Genomic DNA, 23,300 nt, shown 5'->3' on the forward strand with positions numbered 1-23,300 from the left:
GACTAAATCGCCTGCTAAAAACCAATGTTTACATCAGGATAACTCGTTAGCTAATAGGGAAAAGTTAACAAACTAAATTCGTTTTCCGGTTGGTTTGGCAACTTTTCTGAGGTTACTTCCAAATCATTGATAGTTCTCAGCACATATTTAGGATATATTAAAAGCACTCGGAGTACAGCAATAAACCACAATACATCAAACTTACACATTAAGTGAACTCACAATGCGGTTTATTGCTGTACTCCGACATTCAGCCAGGCAGCATGGCTCAACTAGCTAGAAGATGAGAAGACACGCAATAGTGAGGTGTAAAGTTTCTTTTCCACTTCCTGCTTAGTGCTACGATATTATTTAGGCTACTGCTCCGCGCATAGTTTGAAGTTCCTTTTGAGCGTTTCTGGAATCGAATGCCAGCTCTGTAGCTCTATGCATGTTTGTTTTGATTTTACTTGATTAGACCATTTCATATTTTACACGAACAATAGCCACGTTCGCATACCACGTGGTACCTATAATAAAAAGAGAAACAGGATAACAGAAACATTTCCAAGACTTATCTCCATTGTGGTCCCTTATACAATACCAAATTGTTTATTCCTTTTCAAATATCTGCATAAAATTTTAAATAATCTCAATGATAGTACATCTAACACAAATGTGAGAGAAAATATTATTATTGGCAGTTCTGGATCTAAATCTGAAGTCAAATGCTGATGCAAAGTTTCACTTGAGACATTGGATGTACATCAAGTGTGTTCTTATTAGATTACATCCGAGTTTATTTACAAAAGAGAAACAGCAAATATGAGATTTGGGGAAAAAGTTAAATATTTATTAAAACCATATAAAAATACATTCATTTTCTATCAAAAATATATATAATCTTTTTTTAAAAATATAAAATGTGCAAAAAACCATTTCCACATTTAGCACCCGTACACAAGTTTGGTCTGTAGGTTGGAATTAAACCCCACATCTTTTAAAGTTCAGTTTCTTTGATACAAGGTTTTGATATATTTTGATTCGAAGGAACTGATTTCTCGTCAGCAGCAGAAGTAGTCTTTGGCTCAGTCTCTGATATTTCCTCCACTTTGTACTTTGTAAAATTGGTGTTCCAAAAGCCTAGCCAGAGAGAGAAGAGTCTTCAGAACTTTGGACAAAAAATATAATATTTTATTCGACAGGGGCTTGTTGTAGCCTGAGAAGTGTACCTTGTCCTCTCTGCTCTTGGGACTGTTTCAGCTTCTCTTCATTGCTGCTCTTCGATCTGCTGCTCTCTACGGACTGATCAGACTCTTCATTCTCTGTGGTGGTGAGGGGGGTATTGGTGGGTCAAGCCGTGCCATCATCAATATATAGCAAATGTATTTAGTGTCTGTGATGTGTCCCATATCAGTGGCTTCGCCATTTGTTGACACAGTGTGAGAATTTTTACCTTTCTTCCAGGCGATGTGCGCTCTCCTGAGGCGGAGTAGGAAAAATGCAAGTACCACGACTAGGCAAATAATGAGGAATGTGACCAGAAACACCAACAGGGCTGAATTTCCCCTTTCATGTTTTCTTTCATCCCAGCCTTTATCTTCAAATCATAAACATACACACACAAGTCATTATCTTCTGAATCACGTCCAAAAAGATGCATAGCCTAAGATTACTTTTAAATTAGAAACATAAAACAATGAAATAATGACTTGTTAATTTAAGGTTAAGGTTTATCAAACAAGCACGCTAAGGTAGGACTTATGCCAGTCAAAGGTTTGAACACACCTATTTTTTGTTTATTGTTGTTTTCTTTAAGGTATCAAAACAACAGAATAATACATGTATTATGCTCTATCCCCAATTTGAAATCCTTCAGTGTAGGCATCCTTTACTTTAATGACAGTTTTGCGTGCTCTTGGTGTTCAGTTAACCAGCTTCATGGGGTAATCCAACATTGGTGCTTAGATTATTTTAGATTAAAATGCCTTAAGAACTATGAAATTTGATCCAAACCTTTGACTGGTAATGTATAAATCAGATTAATTTTCATGAAGTGTGATGTAAAGTATGTATCAGATTGGTAGACTTTCTCACCCGCAGTGAAGTTGGATGGGATTGTGCTGAAATTTGCTATAGCACCCTCAGTGGATTCAGTTATTTCATTTACTGCAATGAGACATTTCAGATTGGATATCAGTAATGATGACAGGGACTGGACTGTACACACCGGGTCACAAATATAAATAAGAACATTGTGTTAGGCTTCTGCGTTAACGTAACAGATACATTTAGTGTTGTTAGCAGTCACTCTTACCCTTTGTGCTATTGCGAGAAGTGGTGCCGACATGAGTTCTTTGTTCATTTGTGGTTTTTGACTCTGAGTGGCTGTCAGTAGAAGCTGAAACAGAGACAATTTACTAAATAAAAATAACGTTGAGCAATCAATATTACAATACTTGGTAAAACGTCTTATATTGGTTTATGATGAGTGGAGAGTTGATATCTATGGGAAATTATTATTGGACTACATGCAATTAGAAAAGTAACCAGGAGATGGAGTAAAAGTCAGCTAAAAAAGACTTCCAACGCAGTTTACCGGGTAGTTTGATATGTCTGTTTTATCTCTGTAAATGTTTGAAAGTTTTAATTAAATGTTTGCATGCATGCCTCCACTGATTGTATTTAGCATAGCTATCCAGTTAATTGAAAAGGTTTTTAGGACATGATCACATCAGGTTTTGTATTTCACTGGCTGACCATTGTTACAAATTACTCATGCTTACTTTTTCTGCTGATGCGTGGGACAAGTGTTGGAGTGATCAGTGTTGTAGTTGATCCAAGTGTGGTACCTAAATGTTCCGATATGGTGCTTGTTTCCATAGCTGTCAAAAGAGACAACCCATTAGGGATGTGCCAATATCATTATTGAACTGAGATATTGTATTTCATTCATTGCATTCAAAAGTTAATAAACACCCTTTCTTAAAATTTCTTCTTTGACTAAACCCTCTGTAACTCCAGCAAGTGCTAAAGTGCTATCTTCATGTGATTTATGGTGAAAGCCAAAATAAAGAGGAAACTACCAGAGACTCCTGTGAACTGTGCTTTCCCTTGCGCTCAAAGACCAAATAAAATCCCCTACTAAATTTCATTTCCTAATTATGAGAAAATGCCTATTGATATCCAGTGCCATGCAAAAAGTGATATCCTTTGTTGTTTTCATAAACGGAATGTGTGCTTACCATGGTTTTCTAAGTGGATGAAGTTCACCAGCGGTGGACCGGGCAGAGCCAAATGCTGGACCAAGCATTTCACTGTAACTCTTCTCTTATGAATCTTTACAGTCAGGAGACTTTCTGTCATGTATTTCTTGGATACATTTTCCCACACATTGTTTGGTATAGCTGTAAGTAAAGAAGTTATATTCTTAGCTAAGAGTCATGGTTAGCGCTATGTGTAATAACAATTTTCAGATCGGTTTACAATATTTTCTGTTCAGTTTATTTTAACTTCAGCATTTTGTTTCCACCAGTGGACTGTTGTTCCATTACTGACTGTCTTTGAATGACCTCAGAAAGCTTTGTTCCTGTATTTTCTGGGGGCTGTTTTGAGAGTAGGTGGTTTGTGGGGGTGGATCAGCAGAGTAAACCTCCAATTATAAATTTGACTGCATATGTCCACTCTTCTATCAATTTGGGTGTGCACCACAAACCACAGTTTTGTATGTACTATAACTTTGTGATTCTTGTTTGGTGTTGTTCAGATGTAGTCTGAGGACAAGTTTCTGAGTAAGTGATGCTGTGCTTACCTTCAATCTCTAAGCCACTGGTCAGAAGCCATGAGAGTTTGGGTGGATGGCCATGTGCTGAAGCTGAGCATTTAATAAGTGTTTTATCCTCATGCTGTGCCATTTCCAGCTTTGGAGCACCTAGGATTTTAGAAATTTCCACAAAATGACTTCATTTATAAATTATTAGAATAATTGGCCATAACATAAACCAGAAGGGACAAACCTCAGTCAAAAAGAGCCATAGGTATGCAATTTAATGTTTAATGTTTGCATTATTCAGTGCACATGGAACCAAACATTCAGCTAATGAGCTTAATTAGTTAAATCTTTATAAATAATATTCAGTACTGTAGCCCATATGACTGGAGTTTAATAACTATTTTTGTTTCTGAATTTAGCAGGTATTAATTAAAGAAGGAGAAAAAAAAAGTTTATACTCACTCACAACTATTACTTTATATCTTTTTGTGAGTACTGGATTGGTGTATTGTAGACATTTGTAAATGCCTCCATCTCTAAATGTGACATTGGATATAGATATTGAAACTTTTGACTGGGTTAAAGTCACTTGGCTTCTTGGGTCTTTCAAGACTGCAGATCAACACAAAAGAACAAAGTAGGTTAGGCATAGTCCAAAGCTAAACTGATTTTCAATTAAGACACCCAATTCTGAAATACTGAATATATCCCTCAGTAAAGCTTATTCGCCACACCTCTATTGAGTAATGTTATATATGTAGAACATACAGTAGCCTATAATCTGCAGTCTTACCTTTATTACTGTTAAAGAATATAAGTAAGTCGCTTGGGTTTCTCCATTCTACATGATCATCCCTGTTAATGTTTTTGCATGGACAGGTCAGACTCAATGTGTTTCCCTCAATCACGGTGATCTTTTTCCATGCTTGACACTGCATTATGCCTGTAGTGAAACAAACAGCATGTCTGTGTATGAGAACAGTCAGACATTCTGCAAACAGAAATGTGCAGACTGTTCACTGGCATATCCAAGCAGAAAAATCAAGATTCCCTGGAACCTTAAAATATCTATTTAGAATTCCACACACAAGCTCAAATAAGTGTACTGTCGTCACAAGACTTTAACAGTAGCTCCTGACTGGGACAAAAAATGTTTTAAAAAGCAACCTGTAAATGGAAGATTAAGCAGGTGAATGAGTCTGTGGTCTTTAAGCATTCACTCAACATTGGCCCAAAGTGTAACCGACAGTATCTACAGGGTATTCTACTTTCCACACATAAGTTCACAACAATCATTGTAAGACCCTATAAGTAGCAACTGACTAGCACAAAAAGTGTTAAAATGTCACTTGTAAATGGAAGATTAAGGGGGCTAAGGGGTCTTCAGACCACACCACTCACTCAACACTGACTCATAGCATTGCGTTCAAAATCTCTGGGGGGCTGTAGACAGGAAAATGTGGGTTATGGTACAAGCAAGCATAAGTCTGTGCAAAAGGTGGTCAGCATATATTTATACATTTGCCTGTGGTTAGAACAATGTAGGTAGAGAAAAATTGCCACTATGTCACAAAAAGCTACATGTGAGTGTAACAGGAAGCGGTGGTGTTGAGAAACTCTTATCATACATGCATAAGAATGTAAAAACACATTGAATGCCCCTTTATACCCCGTGTCAATGGGTGTAATTTTAAAAGTCACTCTTAGAACAGCGTGGGTGATGTAGAAACCATGTAGGTGTAGTCCTGTCCATGAGAAACACTTCATATGAAAGTCATATCAGATTAATAGACTTCAGATAATAAATGTCTTGACATCTTAAGCTGTTGTTTTACTTTTGTGGTTTTTGTTTCAGTGTTATGGTGTAGTAAGGGTTTGGAGCTATATTTAAACCGCATAAAAAGTCACAATTTAGCAATATTCACTCTGTTATATGTAATGGTCTATAACTTTTAATTCTTCACTTTGACAATATTCAAAAATCAGTCAATAATCAGATTCATCTTAATGGAAACTAGAACCTGATGACATTACGCTGATTATGCTATGACAGTTTAAAGCTCTGTATTTATGTAAGAAGAAATTTGATAATTTTACGAAATCATTTTAAAGAATTACATTTGTGCCTAAACCAGATATGCAACCAAAAAACATGGCACTGTGTTTCTGATTTCATTGACTATGAGTCAAATGCTAATTGCAAACTGTTGAAATTGCTACAAAGACTTTTAGTTAACATTTTGACACTGCAAAGCAAACATTTCAATGTACCAGTATGGTGTGTTAACCAATAAACTGAATAATATTAGTACAAAATATTGTATTTTGTAACTTAGAAAATACTTCTTCTTACCTCCTACAATCAACAATAGAGTGTAAATAAATAAGACCTTCATTCTGCACTGCAACGCTTGAGGTTTGAAGTTGACTTCCTCCCTGCTACTTTTATAGACCCACAGACTTCCATGACATCACCCAAATGTCATGGCCTTTCCTACTCAACACTGTATTTTTGAACTTTCAGGGACATTTTGGCCAGTTACCAGTTCTCTTTTTTTTTTTTTTTTTTTTTTTTTTTTTATTATCTTAACCTACTGACCACGCGCTGCTTACACGATGCAGAATGAGGTAATCAATGTGGAAATTAAAGTTTGTTTAAAAATAGCTTAATGCACTTTTATGTCATGCAGTTAGTGCTGCCTTACCTTTGTGTAACATGTTTGCTAGTTTAGGCACACTACCCAAATTATCCGACTGTTAAAAGCTAGTGTTTCATTTTATTTTTGTTAAACATTTTCTTTTCTTGAAAGTGTTATATTTCTAACTTTTATTAGATGGCGAAGTTTATATTCTGTATGAGTCTGTAAGAGAGTATGTAGACATTTATTAGAACAATTAAAGTGGCCAAATCATAAAATCTCAAAGTATAGACTTAAAGGATAAAGACGATTATAATTCTCATAAATCTCACATCTGAAATAGACTTCTTTGTGGATAAATTAAAATTTGCTTTCACTTTTCGTACTTATAAGTTTGCCGCCATCTGGTGGAATATGTGAATATCAACGATGTTCTATAACAACAGCTAAAGGAAGTAAAAAAATTTAAAAATCATCGACATATTTCCATTTAATATTTATTTTTAATGACTAGAGGCTAAATCGAGAAACTGCCTAATTATACCAAACCGACTGAAGACATCCTTTTGGCTATTTTAGTCTTTTTTCTTGTCATGACGTTGCTATTCCGCCATCATGGGCGGAAACAAATTTCATTATTCTTGCAGTGGCAATGAAGCTATTCTAAAAAAAGTAACATGTTAGCCTAAATGTTACATATGATAAATTTACCACATATTAAATTCTGACATCATTGCATTAACCAAAACATGCTCTATATTCGGATGTTTTATCCAGTGATAGTAGCCTAATCTTAACGTACGAGTCTAAATACGTTTGGACTTTAGCCTGCAGTTTTCCACAGCTCACGCGAAAGTCCTAGAAGGCTCGAGTCTTTGCAGGTGCGCGGCACGTTCCTGCGGCTGCGTGCAATTTGATTGGTTCTCGGCTACGCACGGAGTTACAATGTAACGCCTGCAGCCTGCAGTGAGTCGTGGCAGTGACACGGAGCAGTAGTCTACTCTCAGCGCGTGCCGAAAGGTAGCAGGTAAAATTGTTGCTTTTACCTTTGTGAATACATATATTCTTAGGTTTTGTCGAGCTGAGACATATTTGGAGTAATACGGTAGGGCTTATATTAAGGATGTTTATTTTAATAGTGTTATGCTGGTCAAATATGTAAAATAAGGACTTGGGGGAAATATACGAATGACATTATACATCAAATTGGGAGAGTGTAAAGGCATGATGCACGGGCTGCTCTTGAGTCCTGCCTGCGATGTCGCCGACTGTACTACGGTGCCTGGATGCAGCGCATAGCCTACCGCAGTCCGGCTTTGTCCTTCAAACGCGTTGGTGGGGGAGGGGACGTGTCAACTGAAGAGCGTTTCATTCCAGAAGACTGGAGATCATTCTTCGGAAATCGCTTTATGCACATGCGCGAACATATTTCTCTCATACTGTTTTTTTCAATCGTTTAAACGGTTACTTTATATCTTCTTTGCGGGTCCATCGAGATTTTCGTTTCTAAAATTGTTTCGAACTTGTATCTCAAAATGCAATTTCAATTGAGGTTGTAAAATTTGTGTAAGGTTTTTGAGTACAGTTTACTGAAGTGTTGTTTTGAAAAACACCGTTCACGAAAACTTATCACTGATCAATATTTTACAGCCAAGCCTCACCCTCCTCCATTCCGAATACGGTCATCAGAGAACATTACAAAGGCACTTGACCTTCTAATGCTTAAAATGACAAATGCAGTATATTTACTTTCCTTTTCTCAAAATGTATTTAAAAATTGCACGTATAAATAGGGAAAATCACATTTCTATAAGTTAATTCTACACTGAACACTGCAGTAGCTTAAAGTACACTGGAATCATGTTTATTTCACCGTTTAGACACATGACACCTTTTTTTGTGTCCCACAGGTAAAATGTCAAAAGGAACTGCAGTTGGAATTGATCTGGGAACCACCTATTCCTGTGTGGGAATCTTCCAGCATGGCAAAGTTGAAATTATTGCTAATGACCAAGGAAACAGAACGACTCCAAGCTATGTGGCTTTCACTGATACTGAGAGGTTGATTGGTGATGCAGCCAAGAACCAGGTGGCCATGAACCCCACCAACACTATTTTTGGTTTGTTGTCTTGCCTCTTTATTTTCAGTATTTTATGCTTGTAAATCTATATTAATGGTTTATTCCTGCCATTTCTTGGTTAAATAGAATGCTGTCATTTGCAGTAAAATTAAGTAATCACAGACTGAATGACCACATAGTCTTATGGTTTCATTGCAGATGCGAAACGTTTGATTGGCAGAAGGTTTGAGGACCCTGTGGTTCAGTCGGACATGAAACACTGGCCTTTCAAAGTGATCAGTGATGGTGGGCGGCCCAAAGTGGAGGTTGAATACAAAGGAGAGAACAAAAACTTCTATCCTGAGGAGATTTCTTCCATGGTGTTGGTGAAAATGAAGGAGATTGCTGAGGCCTACCTTGGAAAGGTGAGGGAGGGAGGGGGGGGGGGGGGGATTTACTCTGCATTACTTGGCTTTGTGTTATAATTTGAATGTGTGAATTCTCATTATTGTTTCTTCATTGTTTGTTTCAGTCCATCAATAATGCAGTGATAACAGTACCAGCTTACTTTAATGACTCTCAGCGGCAAGCCACCAAAGATGCTGGTACAATTTCTGGTCTGAATGTGTTGCGAATCATTAATGAACCTACTGCTGCTGCCATCGCATATGGCTTGGACAAGAAGGTCAGTACTGTAGTATCTAATCCATTACATTGCATTTATCTCACTAACTTTCCAAGATTTACCAGCTGACCTGTAAATATTACATTTGTGGGGATATTTTTTTTTAACTGGTGCTTTGCTGGGTCTGTAATCAGGTGTCTGCCTTCATTCCCCACATAGGTTGGATCTGAGAGGAATGTGCTCATTTTTGATCTTGGTGGTGGCACCTTCGATGTGTCCATCCTAACAATTGAAGATGGCATTTTTGAGGTCAAGTCCACTGCTGGGGACACTCACCTGGGAGGGGAAGACTTCGACAACCGCATGGTGAACCACTTCATTACTGAGTTCAAGCGCAAGCACAAGAAGGACATCAGTGACAACAAGAGAGCAGTTCGCCGTCTGCGCACTGCCTGCGAGCGTGCAAAACGCACCCTGTCCTCCAGCACTCAAGCCAGCATTGAGATCGACTCCCTTTATGAGGGTGTTGATTTCTACACCTCCATCACCAGGGCCCGCTTTGAGGAGCTCAATGCAGATCTCTTCCGTGGGACCCTGGATCCAGTAGAGAAGGCTCTCCGTGATGCCAAATTAGACAAGTCTCAGATCCATGACATCGTCCTGGTTGGTGGTTCTACTCGCATCCCTAAGATCCAAAAGCTTCTGCAAGACTTTTTCAATGGCAAAGAACTCAACAAAAGCATCAATCCTGATGAGGCTGTGGCTTATGGTGCAGGTCAGTTACAGTAATCACTTTTGCCTTTCCTAATTCATCTTGCTATGATGAAGTTGATTCCTGCCATTCGTAGTTTCCACCAGAGGTTGAAAAACCAGAGATGGCCCAAGTACCTTCCTTGGATGTCTGAGCGACCTTGCGACGTTGTTCAGGCAGGTTTTGTCTTACTGAAGATATTTAATTTTTAATTTCTTTTCAGCTGTCCAGGCTGCCATCCTCTCAGGTGACAAGTCGGAGAATGTTCAGGACCTGCTGTTGCTGGATGTCACTCCTCTGTCTCTTGGAATCGAGACAGCAGGTGGAGTCATGACGGCTCTGATTAAGCGCAACACCACCATTCCAACCAAGCAGACCCAGACTTTTACCACATACTCTGATAACCAGCCTGGTGTGCTGATTCAAGTGAGAGCAAATTGATTACAACTAAGGTTGCTTTTTTGCTGGATTTCTGTCATGCATTGATTGCCGCACACTTTGAGGACCAATAATCATTATTTCTGGTTTTGCCTGAATTTCATAATGTCCACATTTAGGTCTATGAGGGTGAGCGTGCCATGACCAAGGACAACAATCTGCTGGGCAAGTTTGAGCTCACTGGAATCCCCCCTGCCCCTCGTGGTGTTCCCCAGATTGAGGTCACTTTTGACATCGATGCTAATGGAATTCTAAATGTCTCTGCTGTCGACAAGAGCACTGGCAAGGAGAACAAGATCACAATCACCAATGACAAGGGTGAGTGCAGAAAAAGTACTGTACTATGGTTCTAAAATGTGTATCTATGCATAAATCTGTACTCCCTTTCCATTTCTTTGATGCCATCTTCAGGGCTCTGAACTCATGCTTCCCTTTCCCACAGGTCGTCTCAGCAAGGAGGACATTGAGCGCATGGTGCAGGAGGCTGAGAAGTACAAGGCTGAGGATGATGTGCAGCGTGACAAGGTGTCTGCCAAGAATGGCCTGGAATCCTATGCTTTCAACATGAAATCCACTGTGGAGGATGAGAAGCTGAAGGGCAAGATCAGTGATGAGGATAAGCAGAAGATCCTGGACAAATGCAATGAGGTCATCAGTTGGCTTGACAAGAACCAGGTAATCAGCTATTGCTGTAATTTATTATTGTAGGATATTTTCTAATGGTTGGTAACCATAGTCTTACAGTTGCGTATTTATGCTATAGTCTAAAGTACATTTTTATTTCTTTTGCTTCACAGACTGCAGAAAAAGAAGAATATGAACATCAGCAACAAGAGCTGGAGAAGGTCTGCAATCCCATCATCACTAAACTGTACCAGAGTTCTGGAGGCATGCCTGGTGGGATGCCTGGTGGAATGCCAGGAGGTTTCCCAGGAGCTGGTGGGGCACCGTCTAGTGGTTCATCTGGACCGACCATTGAAGAAGTTGATTAAAGGAAAATAAGTCATGTAGACATATTTTAATTGTTTATCCCAGTAGGCCTTATCTGTATGCAATTATGACTGTTTAACAGATAGTATAAAACTGTAAAAGCACTTTAAGATGAGTAAAAAGTGTTTCGGAAGGCTCTGTATTATGTCTGGGTGAATAATAAAAGATTCTTAACCCTAACAGATGCCTGCTTCCTTTTGTCCTACAATTCCAATAGAATATAGTTTTAGAATTGTTTTTTATTATTATTATTATTGAGGGGGAGAAAAAATGTATATCACAAACACAAAAATGGAAGAGTCCATAATATCCTGAATAGACAAAAAGTTCAGTTTTTTGTTAATCGTTATACTGGGAGAAAAGTGAACAGAACAAGTTCTAGGATGTCTGTCCAACCCACTCCACTTGCACCCCCAGAAACAAGGAAATAAGGAGACAAAGAAATTATTAAAAGAAAAACTAAGACCAGAATGTCTTATCATTCAATAATTAAATGAAAAGGGGGTAATAATATCAAAATAGAGGGGTTCCAGACTTTAGGGCCTGCTAGAGAGATTAGTTTGGGTCTAGTAAAGAGTATTAAAATAGGAAAGAATGAGGTCCTTTTTTTTTCCCCTCAATTTTTTATTTATTTAAAAGATGGAGTTTTACTTTTATATGACTAACTTTTTTGCTTTGAAAAGTACTGGGGACAGAAAGGCCGACCGGGTGTTGCGTTCAATTCACCTGCTGTTAAAATTCGCATCCCTTCTAAGAAATTAAGTCCTCGGGCACTCGCGAGGTTCACGAAAGGTTTTGTGGACGGATTTCTCAAGCCAATTTGCATTGAATAATACAATAGTATCGCCACTGTGGTATAACAAATACTTGTAGATAATGTTTTCTATTTATGTTTATTAAAATAATTTGCTGCGTTGGAACGTTTATTTTGACGGATAAATCATGCTTACGCGCAATGAGAGCCATTGGTCACGTGTTTGGCCGACCAAATGCGTCTTAGCCTACGTTCACATTACAAGCCAGTCTTCAATGTCGGTTGTTCAGTTTTGCGACACGTTTTCGCGTCTCCTGAGTCACGAACAGAAACATTTTGAGATCTCTTGTTATTACATCCAGCTATACTGACGAATTAGGTCGTGTAGGCATCACATTTTGGTCTGGAGGTCGGTCCGTCAGCTCTACGTGATTAGACCGAAAAGATAAACAAAAATTGCCAGACTGCAAACCAGAAGCTAAGGAGATCACGAATCAAAAGAGAGGTATAAAAAGACAAGAGTGAATTTTCATTAGACTCCTGTGAGAGGTAGGGAGATTATGACAGAGTGATTTTTTGATTGATTGGGAAACATTTACTTTAGCCAGTATTTAGTTCACATCCAACAAAAGTGTTGAATGTCTTAATCATCTGGAGTATATTAGTGATCCAACCAATAGGGTTTGGAACAAATAATCGGCATATAAAGAAATCTGATGTTCAGTTCCAACCCTGCGCATACCATGAAAAATTGGTGTGGACTTGAGAGCAATTAACAGTGGTTCTATTGCTATCACAAAAAGGGGAGAGAGAGCCCCCATAACTCATATCTAGTGATAAGGAAAAATACTTAGAATGCTGTGAGTTAGTAATTATGCCAAAAAAAAAAAACCCGAACAAAACCTTGAGAAGGAGTAAAAATGTCCAAAAAAGGACTTAGTCTATCTATACATAATTTCATATTACAAACAGAATCCATCTTTGTAAAAACGGAGGTTTGATAGGTCCTTTTTATTTGGTTTTTGTTATACAACTTTTGGTGAAAAATAAAATGATAAAGATCAATGTAACTGATGGAAGCAGAGCAGTGCAGGTGTTGTCAATAATAGAGCACATTGAAATTAACAGAATAAGGAATTAGTAATAACATTTTAAAAGTATCTAGCTAGATTAAAAGTATTGCCCTTTCTACATAATTAATTTTTGCTGGTACGTAGAAGTATTACACAATTATTTGAAAATTCTCAGAAAAGTACAAATGCGAAATGTATGCTTACATAAATTTACTTAAATGAAAGTAGCCTTACTAGCCGCCTGTAGGTTATTTAGGACTTTTGTTTTATATGCTTTCGTAACCATTGGAGTCAAGTAGGGGTCTTTAAGTTTGACAGACGAGTTAAACTCTGACCCGGTAGTGATAGCTCGCTATCCTTGCGTGTGCGATTAGAAACACGTTTCTACTGTAACGTTTTCATAGGCAGCCAGTTGCTGACTAACTAATGGTCCAGTAACTTGCAAGTTTATCTAACATTCAAATATACTCCGTTCTTACCTTCAGTTATATTTCGTAGTACAGCCTTTCGACAACAATGTCAGTGATAGACGAGGAACACGTGCGAGGTGGCGTGTTTAAAGACATTAACCCAGAAGACGAAGATGCTCAGCCGACTGAAATCGAAAGTTTGTGCATGAACTGCTACGAGACCGTGAGTCCGCACGCTTTAACGCTGTGGTGTTTAACTGTCTGAGTGGTAGATTGTAATGTGGATAGTGTCTAATGGTATCACTCTAGCTAGCCAGCCAGCAGCTGTCACACATCGAAAAGCTTGTTTTCTTTATCAGTGTACATGCGTGGCTAGCTATGTAGGTTTAATTTATCTGCAGGTTTAAAAATAACGGCTGTATCTTTTTGTTTAGTCTTTTTAACGGTCGCGTCTTTCTGTTTTCTTTAGGGAAAGACACGTCTTCTACTAACCAAAATCCCATTCTTTAGAGAAATCATCATAAGTTCCTTCACATGTTCCCAATGCCACTGGACCAATACTGAAATTCAGTCTGCGGGTCGTATCCAAGAGCAGGGAGTCTCCTATACTCTCAAATTAAAGTCCAAAGAGGTGACATCAACGAATAAAGTTAACCTATTGCTCAGGTGTAGTGCTGGACTGAATTTGACTTTTGCATGTTCCATTTTAATTTCCTTTGGAGAAAAACATGACTGTGCAGTAGATGGGAATTACTCCCATGACACTGATGCCATGTCATCTTTAATCTTTAAACTTCTGTCTCCTTCCTTAGATGATATATGGAATGAGACAGTTTCCAGTCTTAGTCCATGACTGAATCACTGTTATTGGCATTTCTTTATGGAAAATAATTTGTGACCAAACCCATGCTCGTGCTGTGTTGTATTTGCTACTAGTGTGGTCCACTACAGTATCATTTTTTTTTCAATTGTTTAGGATATGAATCGTGAGGTTGTGAAGACTGACAGTGCCACTACCAGAATCCTAGAGTTAGACTTTGAAATTCCTGCATTCACACAGAAGGGCTGTGAGTATTATTAGAGCATAAAACATCAAACCTGACTGACTAATCCACAAAGAAACCTATGCCCAGTTAAAGATACATATTTATTAAGAGTTGCTATTAAATATGACTTTCTGTTCTACTACTCTTTTTCAGCACTGTCCACCATTGAGGGACTGCTTGACAGAGCAGTAGCAGGGTTAGAACAAGACCAACCAATAAGACGGGTGTGTGTTCTTTTCTTCCCTCAAAACAAGTTTGTCATTTAGGATGAACTCACAAACTTAATGCATGGAAGTGTAGTACATGTTTTGTACTTGTATGTTTATTATGAGCTAAATAAGCTCATAATTTACATAATATGCATACATATAAGACATTGGTATGTGATTCTGCACATGCAAATGAGTAATTTGCATCTATTGTTCATAACTGTATGTCCAGGTTAAGGCAGATGTTGATGCTGGCTAAGCCATCTATTACTGTGCAGTATTGAAATACAGTCTAGAAGTAATACCCCAGTAATAATGGTGGGCCAAGGCTTTCTGAAGCTTTGAACCTTTTTGAACCATTGTATTGAAATTAATTTGCTACTTGAAGCTTTATTCACAATGCACAGTGCTGGTCACATTTGCTGGTAAAAGTGCAGTGAAAATTATTTTCTGCACATCAAAATGTTGATTTCATATGCTAGATCTTGAATTCAAGACCATACTTTTTGTAGCCTATCAGAAATGTTCAGAAGTGTTTGTTTTTTTTTTTTAATCTTAATCATTTTTATTTGTTTAATCTTTTTCTATGTTTTATTAGTCAGTACTTTTTACTTTGACTGCCACTTTATTATATTCTTGATGGCACTTCAGTATAAACACTTAAGACCATCATTATGCATTATTTACCTATCTGTCCAAATATCTATCTGGAAAACTGAGTTTTCTTTGCCCATTTTTAATGTGTTACAAAACAGACTATTGCTTCAAACTACAGAGCTCTATTTTCAGATCTAAGCCTCATCTTGGATTTATAGCAGGGGTGGAGCTTGCATTTAGAGTGTATGGGTGCAAGCGCAGACAACTACATCCATGCCAAAATACACTAACCAAATACACAGAACTGTACATGTAACCCAGTAAAAATAGTATTTCAGCAGCAAAAAGGAGAGTAAATGGAATGTTGATGTTTTTTCATGCTGATGTTCAACCAAAAGTGTGTTTAACGCGTTTGCAAGCAGTAGTCTATCATGTTCTATGGATCAGCAGTTTGTATTTTTAATGAGCTGATCTCCAAATGAATGACAAGCAATTGGGTTAATTGGGTATAATTTTTTTTTTTTTTTTTTAAACACAAAATGGTAAGTTTTCGTTTACCAAATACTTATTTCTGGAGGCTTCTTTGTGTAGTTGGCCACTGAAACTCCACTATAGATTTATGGATACATTTACATGCCATTTGTTTTAGGTATGTTGTAAGTATATTTGTATGGTTGTATACAGATACAGGGCAAAACATGTGGTTGTGCAGCATGTGCTTATATAACCATATTCACAGCTACAATGGCGACGAGATCCAGGACCTACTACAACACCCCCCACCCCTAGTAACATCTTGTGCTTCAGAGCCTCACCACATCACCATATTTTAATATACAGTGTTGGAGGAGGATGGCTTTTATTGATTTGTCTGGCAAAAAGAATCTTTATTATATGCTATGCAGACATTTAATTGTGACTTAAATTATGTGCTAATTAAAACATTCTCAATTGGCAGTTTGGGGAAGAGCAGGAAAAAAAACATCTGTCTCATTGCCCAGGAGAAGTAACTTCCTTTCTGACATGTTGGCCTGGCCTTGCTAATGCTCTCAATCTTTCCTTCACAGGCGACTGATCCAGACGTAGCAAACAAACTAGACCAGTTTATTCAGAGGCTGAAAAAGCTGAAGGATGTCGAGGAAGAGTTCACACTGGTGAATCTATCAGCAGTATAAACATTAATTTATAGGGCATTCAGGAAAGTGTTTTTACCGTTTTCCTGTATTTTCTTTGCATCACCTATCATTGCAGATAATTGATGATCCTTCCGGGAACAGTTTTATTGAGAATCCATTTGCACCGCAGAAGGACCAAGCTCTCTCTGTCTCTCACTACAAAAGGACTCCTGAGCAGAATGCAGCCCTTGGAATACAGGTGAGGGTCCTCTGTAGACAGCATGTACAGGGCACGTGTACAAGCAATATGCATAGGCAAGAAAGCTTTTGGGTTTCTGAGAGGTTCCAAGAGTAATTTTCATAAGCCATCAAATGAGTTTGTAGAATTGTCTGAACACTGAAGACTGCAAAAACATTAATGAGTATTACAATAGAAGTTGGGGTATTTCTGAAACACAGTTGCGTTCATTCATATTGAATAAACTGACACTAGCACAGATTTACATGTACATTTTGTATTCATAAAGCCTTCCTGTAGTGCATGCATGCATGCAAGTCATCTTATCCCAAGAGTGAGGTTTTGAGGCTTTCAAGCCCTGTTTTAATTCTCTACTCAGGACTATGAGCCAGAGCAAGACGATAAGCCTGCCAACGATCTGGAGACCATGAGGAACGAAGTACTGGTGTTCAACACCAACTGCCCAGAATGCAATTCACCAGCCTCAACAAACATGAAACTAGTCCGTATCCTTTGTCTTTGGCTCAGTTGCATTCCCGTTTCTGGTGTAGTTGGACATAACTGCAGTCTACAGTCCTTAGTTAACTTACTCTCTGTATTGTTTCAGTTATACTGGGGACTTTTGCAAGAAGTAATATTTTCAATTGCATCCCCAGTGCGATATAAACCAATATGTAATATTTGCAATGATTATGTAATCATATATAAATAATAAAGTATTTACTGCAGTAATGTAAGTACACAGTTATAACAAACTATTAATGCTCACTTATTCATTATTTGATTTTTGGCATTTTCTCCTTGATTCCTCCTTTTCTAATATAATTAGAAATCCCACATTTCAAAGAAGTCATTATTATGGCCACAAACTGTGACAGCTGTGGACATCGAACAAATGAGGTTACAAAGAATTTTCCACCACATTTTTCATAACTGCTTACCCTTTGGTTTGGGTCATTTTTATGCACAGCTAACACCTGTAGCTGATATGTTTACTTTAACATTTCTTTGCTATTTAAAATGTATCTTAAATATATTTATGGATTATTTTAAGGAGTAGTCTAAAGCAAAGATATGGAATTACAGGTACGGTTCAATCATAGAAAACACCTAATGTATATATTGTATGATAGAAAACTTCACTTTACTGAACAGGTGAAATCAGGTGGGGCCACAGAAGAGCTGGGAACTAGAATTACTCTTCACCTCACAGACCCTGCAGATATGTCCAGAGACCTGCTGAAGGTATTAAAGAAGAACCGTCACTTGAAGTCAGTACATTATAGAATTTGATTATAGAATACATATAGCAATTGATTACAGTTGTGTTCAGAATAATAGCAGTCCAACATCACTAACTAGCTCAATCACTGCTTTTGGTTGAAGTTATATTTCTACATGGCAAAACAATGCACTAGTAGGTGTGGTAGAGTAATAAAAAACCAACAGACCCAGCAGTCATGACATGCATGCTGCTGATTCTGTGTAACTGAATAATTAACTAAAAGGGGCCTGTTCAAAAAATAATAGCAGTGTGAAGTTCAATTAGTGAGGTTGTTTTTTCTGTGAAAAAACGTGTCAAACAGGTGGCCCCTATTACAGGATGAAAGCAGCAGATGTTGTGCATACTGGTTATAGTGCATTTCTCGCAGTCGGGCCATTCCAGACATTGTTCAGAAGAAGAGTGTACTTTGATTAAAACATTGATTGGCGAGGGGAAAGCATATAAAGAAGTGCAGAAAATGATAGGCTGCTACAGCTAAAATGCTCTCAAATGCTTTAAAATGGCAACCAAAACCAGAAAGAAAAACGGAAAACTCCCATTCGAATGGATCGAAGAGTAAAGACTCAGCCAATGATCAGCTCCAGGGTGAGCAAGGTCTAAAGTCACCTGTGAATACTGTAACGATCAGAGGACACCTATGTGAAGCCAAGCTATCGGCAGGAAGCCCCCGCAAAGTCCCATTGCTGCAAAAACTACGTGCTGAATAGGTTATAATTTCCCAAAGAACACATCGACTGGCCTAAAGAGAACTGGCACAATATTTTGGGGCCGGATGAAAGCAAGATTGTTCTTTTGGTGTCTAGGAGCCGCAGGCGGTTTGTCAGATGACCCACAAACACTGAATTCAAGTCAGAGTACACTGTGAAGACAGTGAAGCATGGTGGCGCAAGCATCATGAAACACGTGTGTTTCTCATACTATGGTATCGGGCCTATTTATTGCATGCTAGGGATCATGGATCGGTTTGAATGCATCAGAATACTTGATGAGGTTGTGCTGAATCATGCTGAAGATGAAACGCCCTTGAAGTGGGTGTTTCAACAAGACATTGACCCCAAACACACCAGTTCCTGACCAAGAAGATTAACTTTACGGAGTGGTCAGCCCAATCTCCGGACCTTAATTCAATAGAAAACTTGTGGAGTGACATCAAAAATGCTTGGCAAAACCAAGAAATGTAGAACAATTGTGGAATGTAGTTCAGTCATCCTGGGCTGGAATACCTGCTCACAAGGGCCAGAAGTTGGTCGACTCCATGCAACACAGATGTGAAGCAGTTTTCAAAAACTGGTTATACAACTAAAAATATCAGTTTAGTGATTCACAGGAAAGCTCAATATTCAAGCATTTTTCAGTTTATACAGTAAACGTGAGTTTGTAAAGAAAAATGCAGATACTGCTATTTTTGGAACAGCCTAATATTCCCCTTTCTTTACTTTCTGTAAAGTAATAACACATTTTATGAATTTTAATTCGTGTTTTGATTTGGAATAGAATGTGCAGTGTTCTCAATGCATTTGTGTGTATGAAAATAAAAGCTGCTATAAGAATTTTGAGTTTTACTAACTTTTTTAAACACGCTGCTATTATTTTGAACACAACTGTATGTTCATTATGTAGCTGGGGTAAATATTGAGACATGGCCTGCATGTCATCACAGTCTGAAATTTTCTTCCAGCTTTCAGTATTATTTCTTTAGTCTGTATTTCTTTAGCATTTCTGTATTGTGTGTGTGTGTGTGTAGACTCACATTATTGGATGTTGAGCGAAAATGTTACTCTACCTTGTGCGTGCATGCATGCATGGGTTAATCAGAGCTCAAATATCTAAACCCATATTATCCAGCAACTTAAAACGAGCTAGCCATGGTATTTGATATGTTTTGCTAAGTTGAAACCAATCAGGTATGCTAGCTAAGGTGAACCTCTGGTCAAATATTAAACTGCACTGGATCCATTTTTTTTTTATCAGTCTGAACCTCTATTTAAATGAGGGATAGTCATCACACACTTCACTGATTTTATTTACCTCATTTGTGAAGTAAATCTATCTGTTCCTTTTTGATGCCATGTATTTTTGTGTACCTTGACCAGTCTGAAACATGTAGTGTGCTGATCCCAGAGCTGGAATTTGAGCTGGGCATGGCAGCCTTGGGTGGCAAGTTCACCACTCTGGAAGGCCTCCTCAAGGACATCAAAGAACTGGTGAGTGTCAGATGCAACTTTGTGATTGGTCAAAGCATGTCTGGAGCTAGAGAAGGCCAATTTATTCTTTATTTTTCAATTCATAACTGTTTATAGATCGTTACAAAAAACCCCTTCACATGTGGAGACAGTGCAACTACAGACACAGCTGAGAAGTTGGAGGTCTTTGGGAAAAAGATTGATAAGGTTTGAATAATTTTCCTATTAAACACTTTAGTCCCAACCTGCAATAACTGCTAGTTTATGCAAACCATCTATTTGGTTATGAACCATTTAATGTTTTAGTGCATTTCTAGTTCTTCAACATTACACTTAACATTATCTTATTTAGAAACCTCTACTTTGCATATACCCTCAGTGGCTGTGTTAGAACGACACTCATCTTATAGGTACGTTATAGAAGTGTATAATTACAGGCTGTGTCCAATCAACTGCCGTGTACTATTTATCAGTCACAGTCTGATCTGTTTACCACTGGACACCAGTCTGACCGCAGGGCCACTGTTGATTTGATATTATTTCATTGCTGTACTATTCTCAACACAGCAGAGTCCCTGTGGTCATAAACTGAACACTCGTAAAGGGAATGAAGATGGCAGCAATAATCATAGTAGTTAATGGATGTGCTGTAGTCTGTAACTGTAAACCTACATGGTGTTTATTTTATACATGTTTCAAATCAAGTGGGTCATGAGTGCATAATGTGTACGGGTTAATAACTTTAGATCAAAGTGATTCATATTACTAGAAACTAGCTTCAGTTTTTCTTCACAGTCCAGACATGGTTTAACATGTGCTCAGAGCTTTCTTCTGTTTTTCCTGTGTGTAAAAATCTGAAAAGATTATTGCAGGACAAATGGATGTCCACATTATCCTGGATGATCCAGCGGGGAACAGTTACCTGCAGGTAAGCTCATTGCTAAGATCTGTATCTTAGGGTTATGTATTTGACTTAACAATAACTGCTTTGATGCATCATACTGTCTGATTTAATTACTTTGATATGATTCAAAGTTATTTAAAAAAATTATACTCAACACAAATTTAACTGGAGAGACAATTTACACATTGGATGTTTACATTATGGATTTTTAAAAAATGGCCCACAATGTTATTGTAATGCATTATGATTGATTGATTCTAACGTTGTCATGATTATCAATCTGAAGGTGGTGATGCCACTTCAGTTGTTTGCTTTTTATGGTTAATTCCAATATTTTAATTCCTCTTGGTAGAATATTTATGCCCCAGACCCCGACCCCGAGATGAATCTTGAGAAGTACACACGAACATTTGAACAGAATGAAGACTTGGGACTGAATGACATGAAGACAGAAGGTTATGGCAAGACTGAAAATTAAAAGAATGAGTTATAAACCAGCAGCAGTGGATTGAGGTCAACGTTTTTGTTCAGTCACAACCATCCAGTACAGACCGATTCATTGATTTGGCGCCAAAGAAGTGAGTTCCATGTTAAAAAAAAAAACGCCAATATCACCTTGACCTTTTCAAGTGAATACAAAATGACCTGGTTTGCTTGCTGCTGTATAGGATTTTTTTTAAACATTGGTTTGGGTGAACTATGTACATTATGCCTGTGATGGTAAATACATTACAACAACAAAGTTGTTATAAAATTGCAAAAACGATTATAAAATGTACCATGTTATTCAGATAGTACCTAATTTATGTTGAATGTATTATGAATAATACATACACTGATTTTATTTAAGAATGAGTGTAAATGACTGGATTTTGTTTGTACAGTAAAAATGTGTATAATAGTAATGCAAATATTATTTTGTTAATGATTATAGGTGAATGAATGCATAGCCGTCTCCTTCCCTGCTTTGTTGTTAAATTTGGACAATGAATATGGTGGAAAGGCAGGCCTGATTTTAGACCTGAGCAACCGTGGATATTTACACTGGCTCACGACTGACCGTGCAATGGTCGTAAAAACCAATACAATGCAGTATTCTGCGGCTTTGAAAGAGAGATCGATGCACTGAGTGTCTTTGTGCCTTACGCAGGCGCTTGACATTTATTGAAACAAAACGTTAGAACAGCGGAGAAAAACAACATGGTTCTTGTCATTGAGAGCTATACCGAAGACAATGGAACCAGCATTGGTCCACAAACTATGAAATACGCAGATTGCCTTTTCACCTCGCCGATGAGTAAGCCGTTTGTTTTTAGATAGTCTTTTAATGGCAAGTTAAGACATGTCCTTTGGCCATTTTTAGCCAGTGGTGTGGTAGTGCTGACTTTGATATGGACGCGTCACCGTGCGTTGCTTTAAACACAAGGAATCGTCCAAGAAACATCGATAGCAAAATTCAGTTTACATGATGAAGCATCTCCTTAGTTTGATCAAACAAAACACAATGTAACAAAGTAAGAACAAGAAATACTATTCAGACTCAAAATGGTGGCTCCTCATAGAGCCATTATGCCAGTGTCCTCGGTCACAAAGCCGACTACTTGCTCTTTGCTGGCTTCTCGGTTTTCTTGGGTAGGAGAACAGCCTGGATGTTTGGCAACACTCCACCCTGGGCGATGGTAACGCCACCTAAAAGTTTATTGAGCTCCTCGTCGTTGCGGACTGCGAGCTGCAGGTGGCGGGGGATAATCCTTGTCTTCTTGTTGTCTCTCGCTGCGTTTCCAGCCAGCTCGAGAATTTCAGCAGTTAGATATTCCAGCACAGCAGCCAAATACACGGGCGCTCCTGCGCCTACGCGCTCTGCGTAATTCCCTTTGCGTAATAATCTGTGGACACGACCGACTGGAAACTGAAGTCCAGCTCTCGATGAACGAGACTTGGCTTTAGCCCGAGCTTTTCCTCCGGTTTTCCCCCTGCCAGACATATTTGAGTCGCCAAAAGAAATGTCGCTTTAGCTAACACCTTCCTGCTCCTTTTAACCGCAGTCAACTACGCTTTCGAATATGATGTAAGCAGGGTTTGGTATTTATACCCCAATAGCGATTGTGATTGGACCAATTGAATCGTCAAGAAGCAACCAATCGCAAAGCACAATGTGTGGACGACATGACTGGAGAACCCTATAGGATTGAAACTTAACTATAGCCTAATTTGCATACCAACTCTATAAAT

At 38.2% G+C, this 23,300-nt stretch overlaps 3 protein-coding genes, 1 non-coding gene and 1 pseudogene across 5 annotated transcripts; 3 read left to right on the forward strand and 2 right to left on the reverse strand.

Moving 5' to 3' along the window:
* Positions 1–853: 853 nt before the first annotated feature.
* Positions 854–6,162, reverse strand: LOC113579034 (cytotoxic and regulatory T-cell molecule). Its single transcript, XM_027012691.2, has 11 exons — positions 6,105–6,162; positions 4,545–4,694; positions 4,214–4,363; positions 3,791–3,910; positions 3,225–3,386; positions 2,766–2,864; positions 2,297–2,380; positions 2,077–2,148; positions 1,436–1,579; positions 1,212–1,304; positions 854–1,122 (listed from the first exon to the last, which is right to left on the reverse strand). Exons 1-11 carry the CDS (start codon positions 6,145–6,147, stop codon positions 980–982), a joined length of 1,260 nt encoding a protein of 419 aa, XP_026868492.2. The 5' UTR covers positions 6,148–6,162; the 3' UTR covers positions 854–979.
* Positions 6,163–7,320: 1,158 nt separating this feature from the next.
* LOC113579032 lies at positions 7,321–11,434 on the forward strand (annotated as a pseudogene).
* On the forward strand, positions 9,890–9,984 carry LOC113579050. The gene has a single exon (XR_003410821.1). It is a non-coding gene; the product is annotated as a small nucleolar RNA SNORD14 (small nucleolar RNA).
* A 959-nt stretch (positions 11,435–12,393) lies between the features above and the next one.
* On the forward strand, positions 12,394–22,467 carry zpr1 (ZPR1 zinc finger). Of its 2 annotated transcripts, XM_027012690.2 has the most exons (14): positions 12,394–12,513; positions 13,567–13,714; positions 13,961–14,122; positions 14,468–14,558; positions 14,691–14,761; positions 16,411–16,497; positions 16,595–16,717; positions 17,076–17,202; positions 17,526–17,596; positions 17,852–17,941; positions 20,075–20,185; positions 20,282–20,371; positions 21,027–21,092; positions 21,421–22,467. In XM_027012690.2, exons 2-14 carry the CDS (start codon positions 13,598–13,600, stop codon positions 21,544–21,546), a joined length of 1,332 nt encoding a protein of 443 aa, XP_026868491.2. In that variant the 5' UTR covers positions 12,394–12,513; positions 13,567–13,597; the 3' UTR covers positions 21,547–22,467. The 2 variants fall into 2 exon arrangements, with proteins under 2 accessions (XP_026868491.2, XP_026868490.2); XM_027012689.2 differs by lacking the exon at positions 12,394–12,513 and having other exon boundaries at positions 13,429–13,714.
* Positions 22,199–23,127, reverse strand: LOC113579036 (histone H2A). The gene has a single exon (XM_027012694.2). It carries the CDS (start codon positions 23,050–23,052, stop codon positions 22,666–22,668), a length of 387 nt encoding a protein of 128 aa, XP_026868495.1. The 5' UTR covers positions 23,053–23,127; the 3' UTR covers positions 22,199–22,665.
* Between the last annotated feature and the right edge of the window lie 173 nt (positions 23,128–23,300).

This window comes from Electrophorus electricus, chromosome 17, assembly GCF_013358815.1.
Source record: "Electrophorus electricus isolate fEleEle1 chromosome 17, fEleEle1.pri, whole genome shotgun sequence".
NCBI classification, from domain to species: Eukaryota; Metazoa; Chordata; class Actinopteri; order Gymnotiformes; family Gymnotidae; genus Electrophorus; species Electrophorus electricus.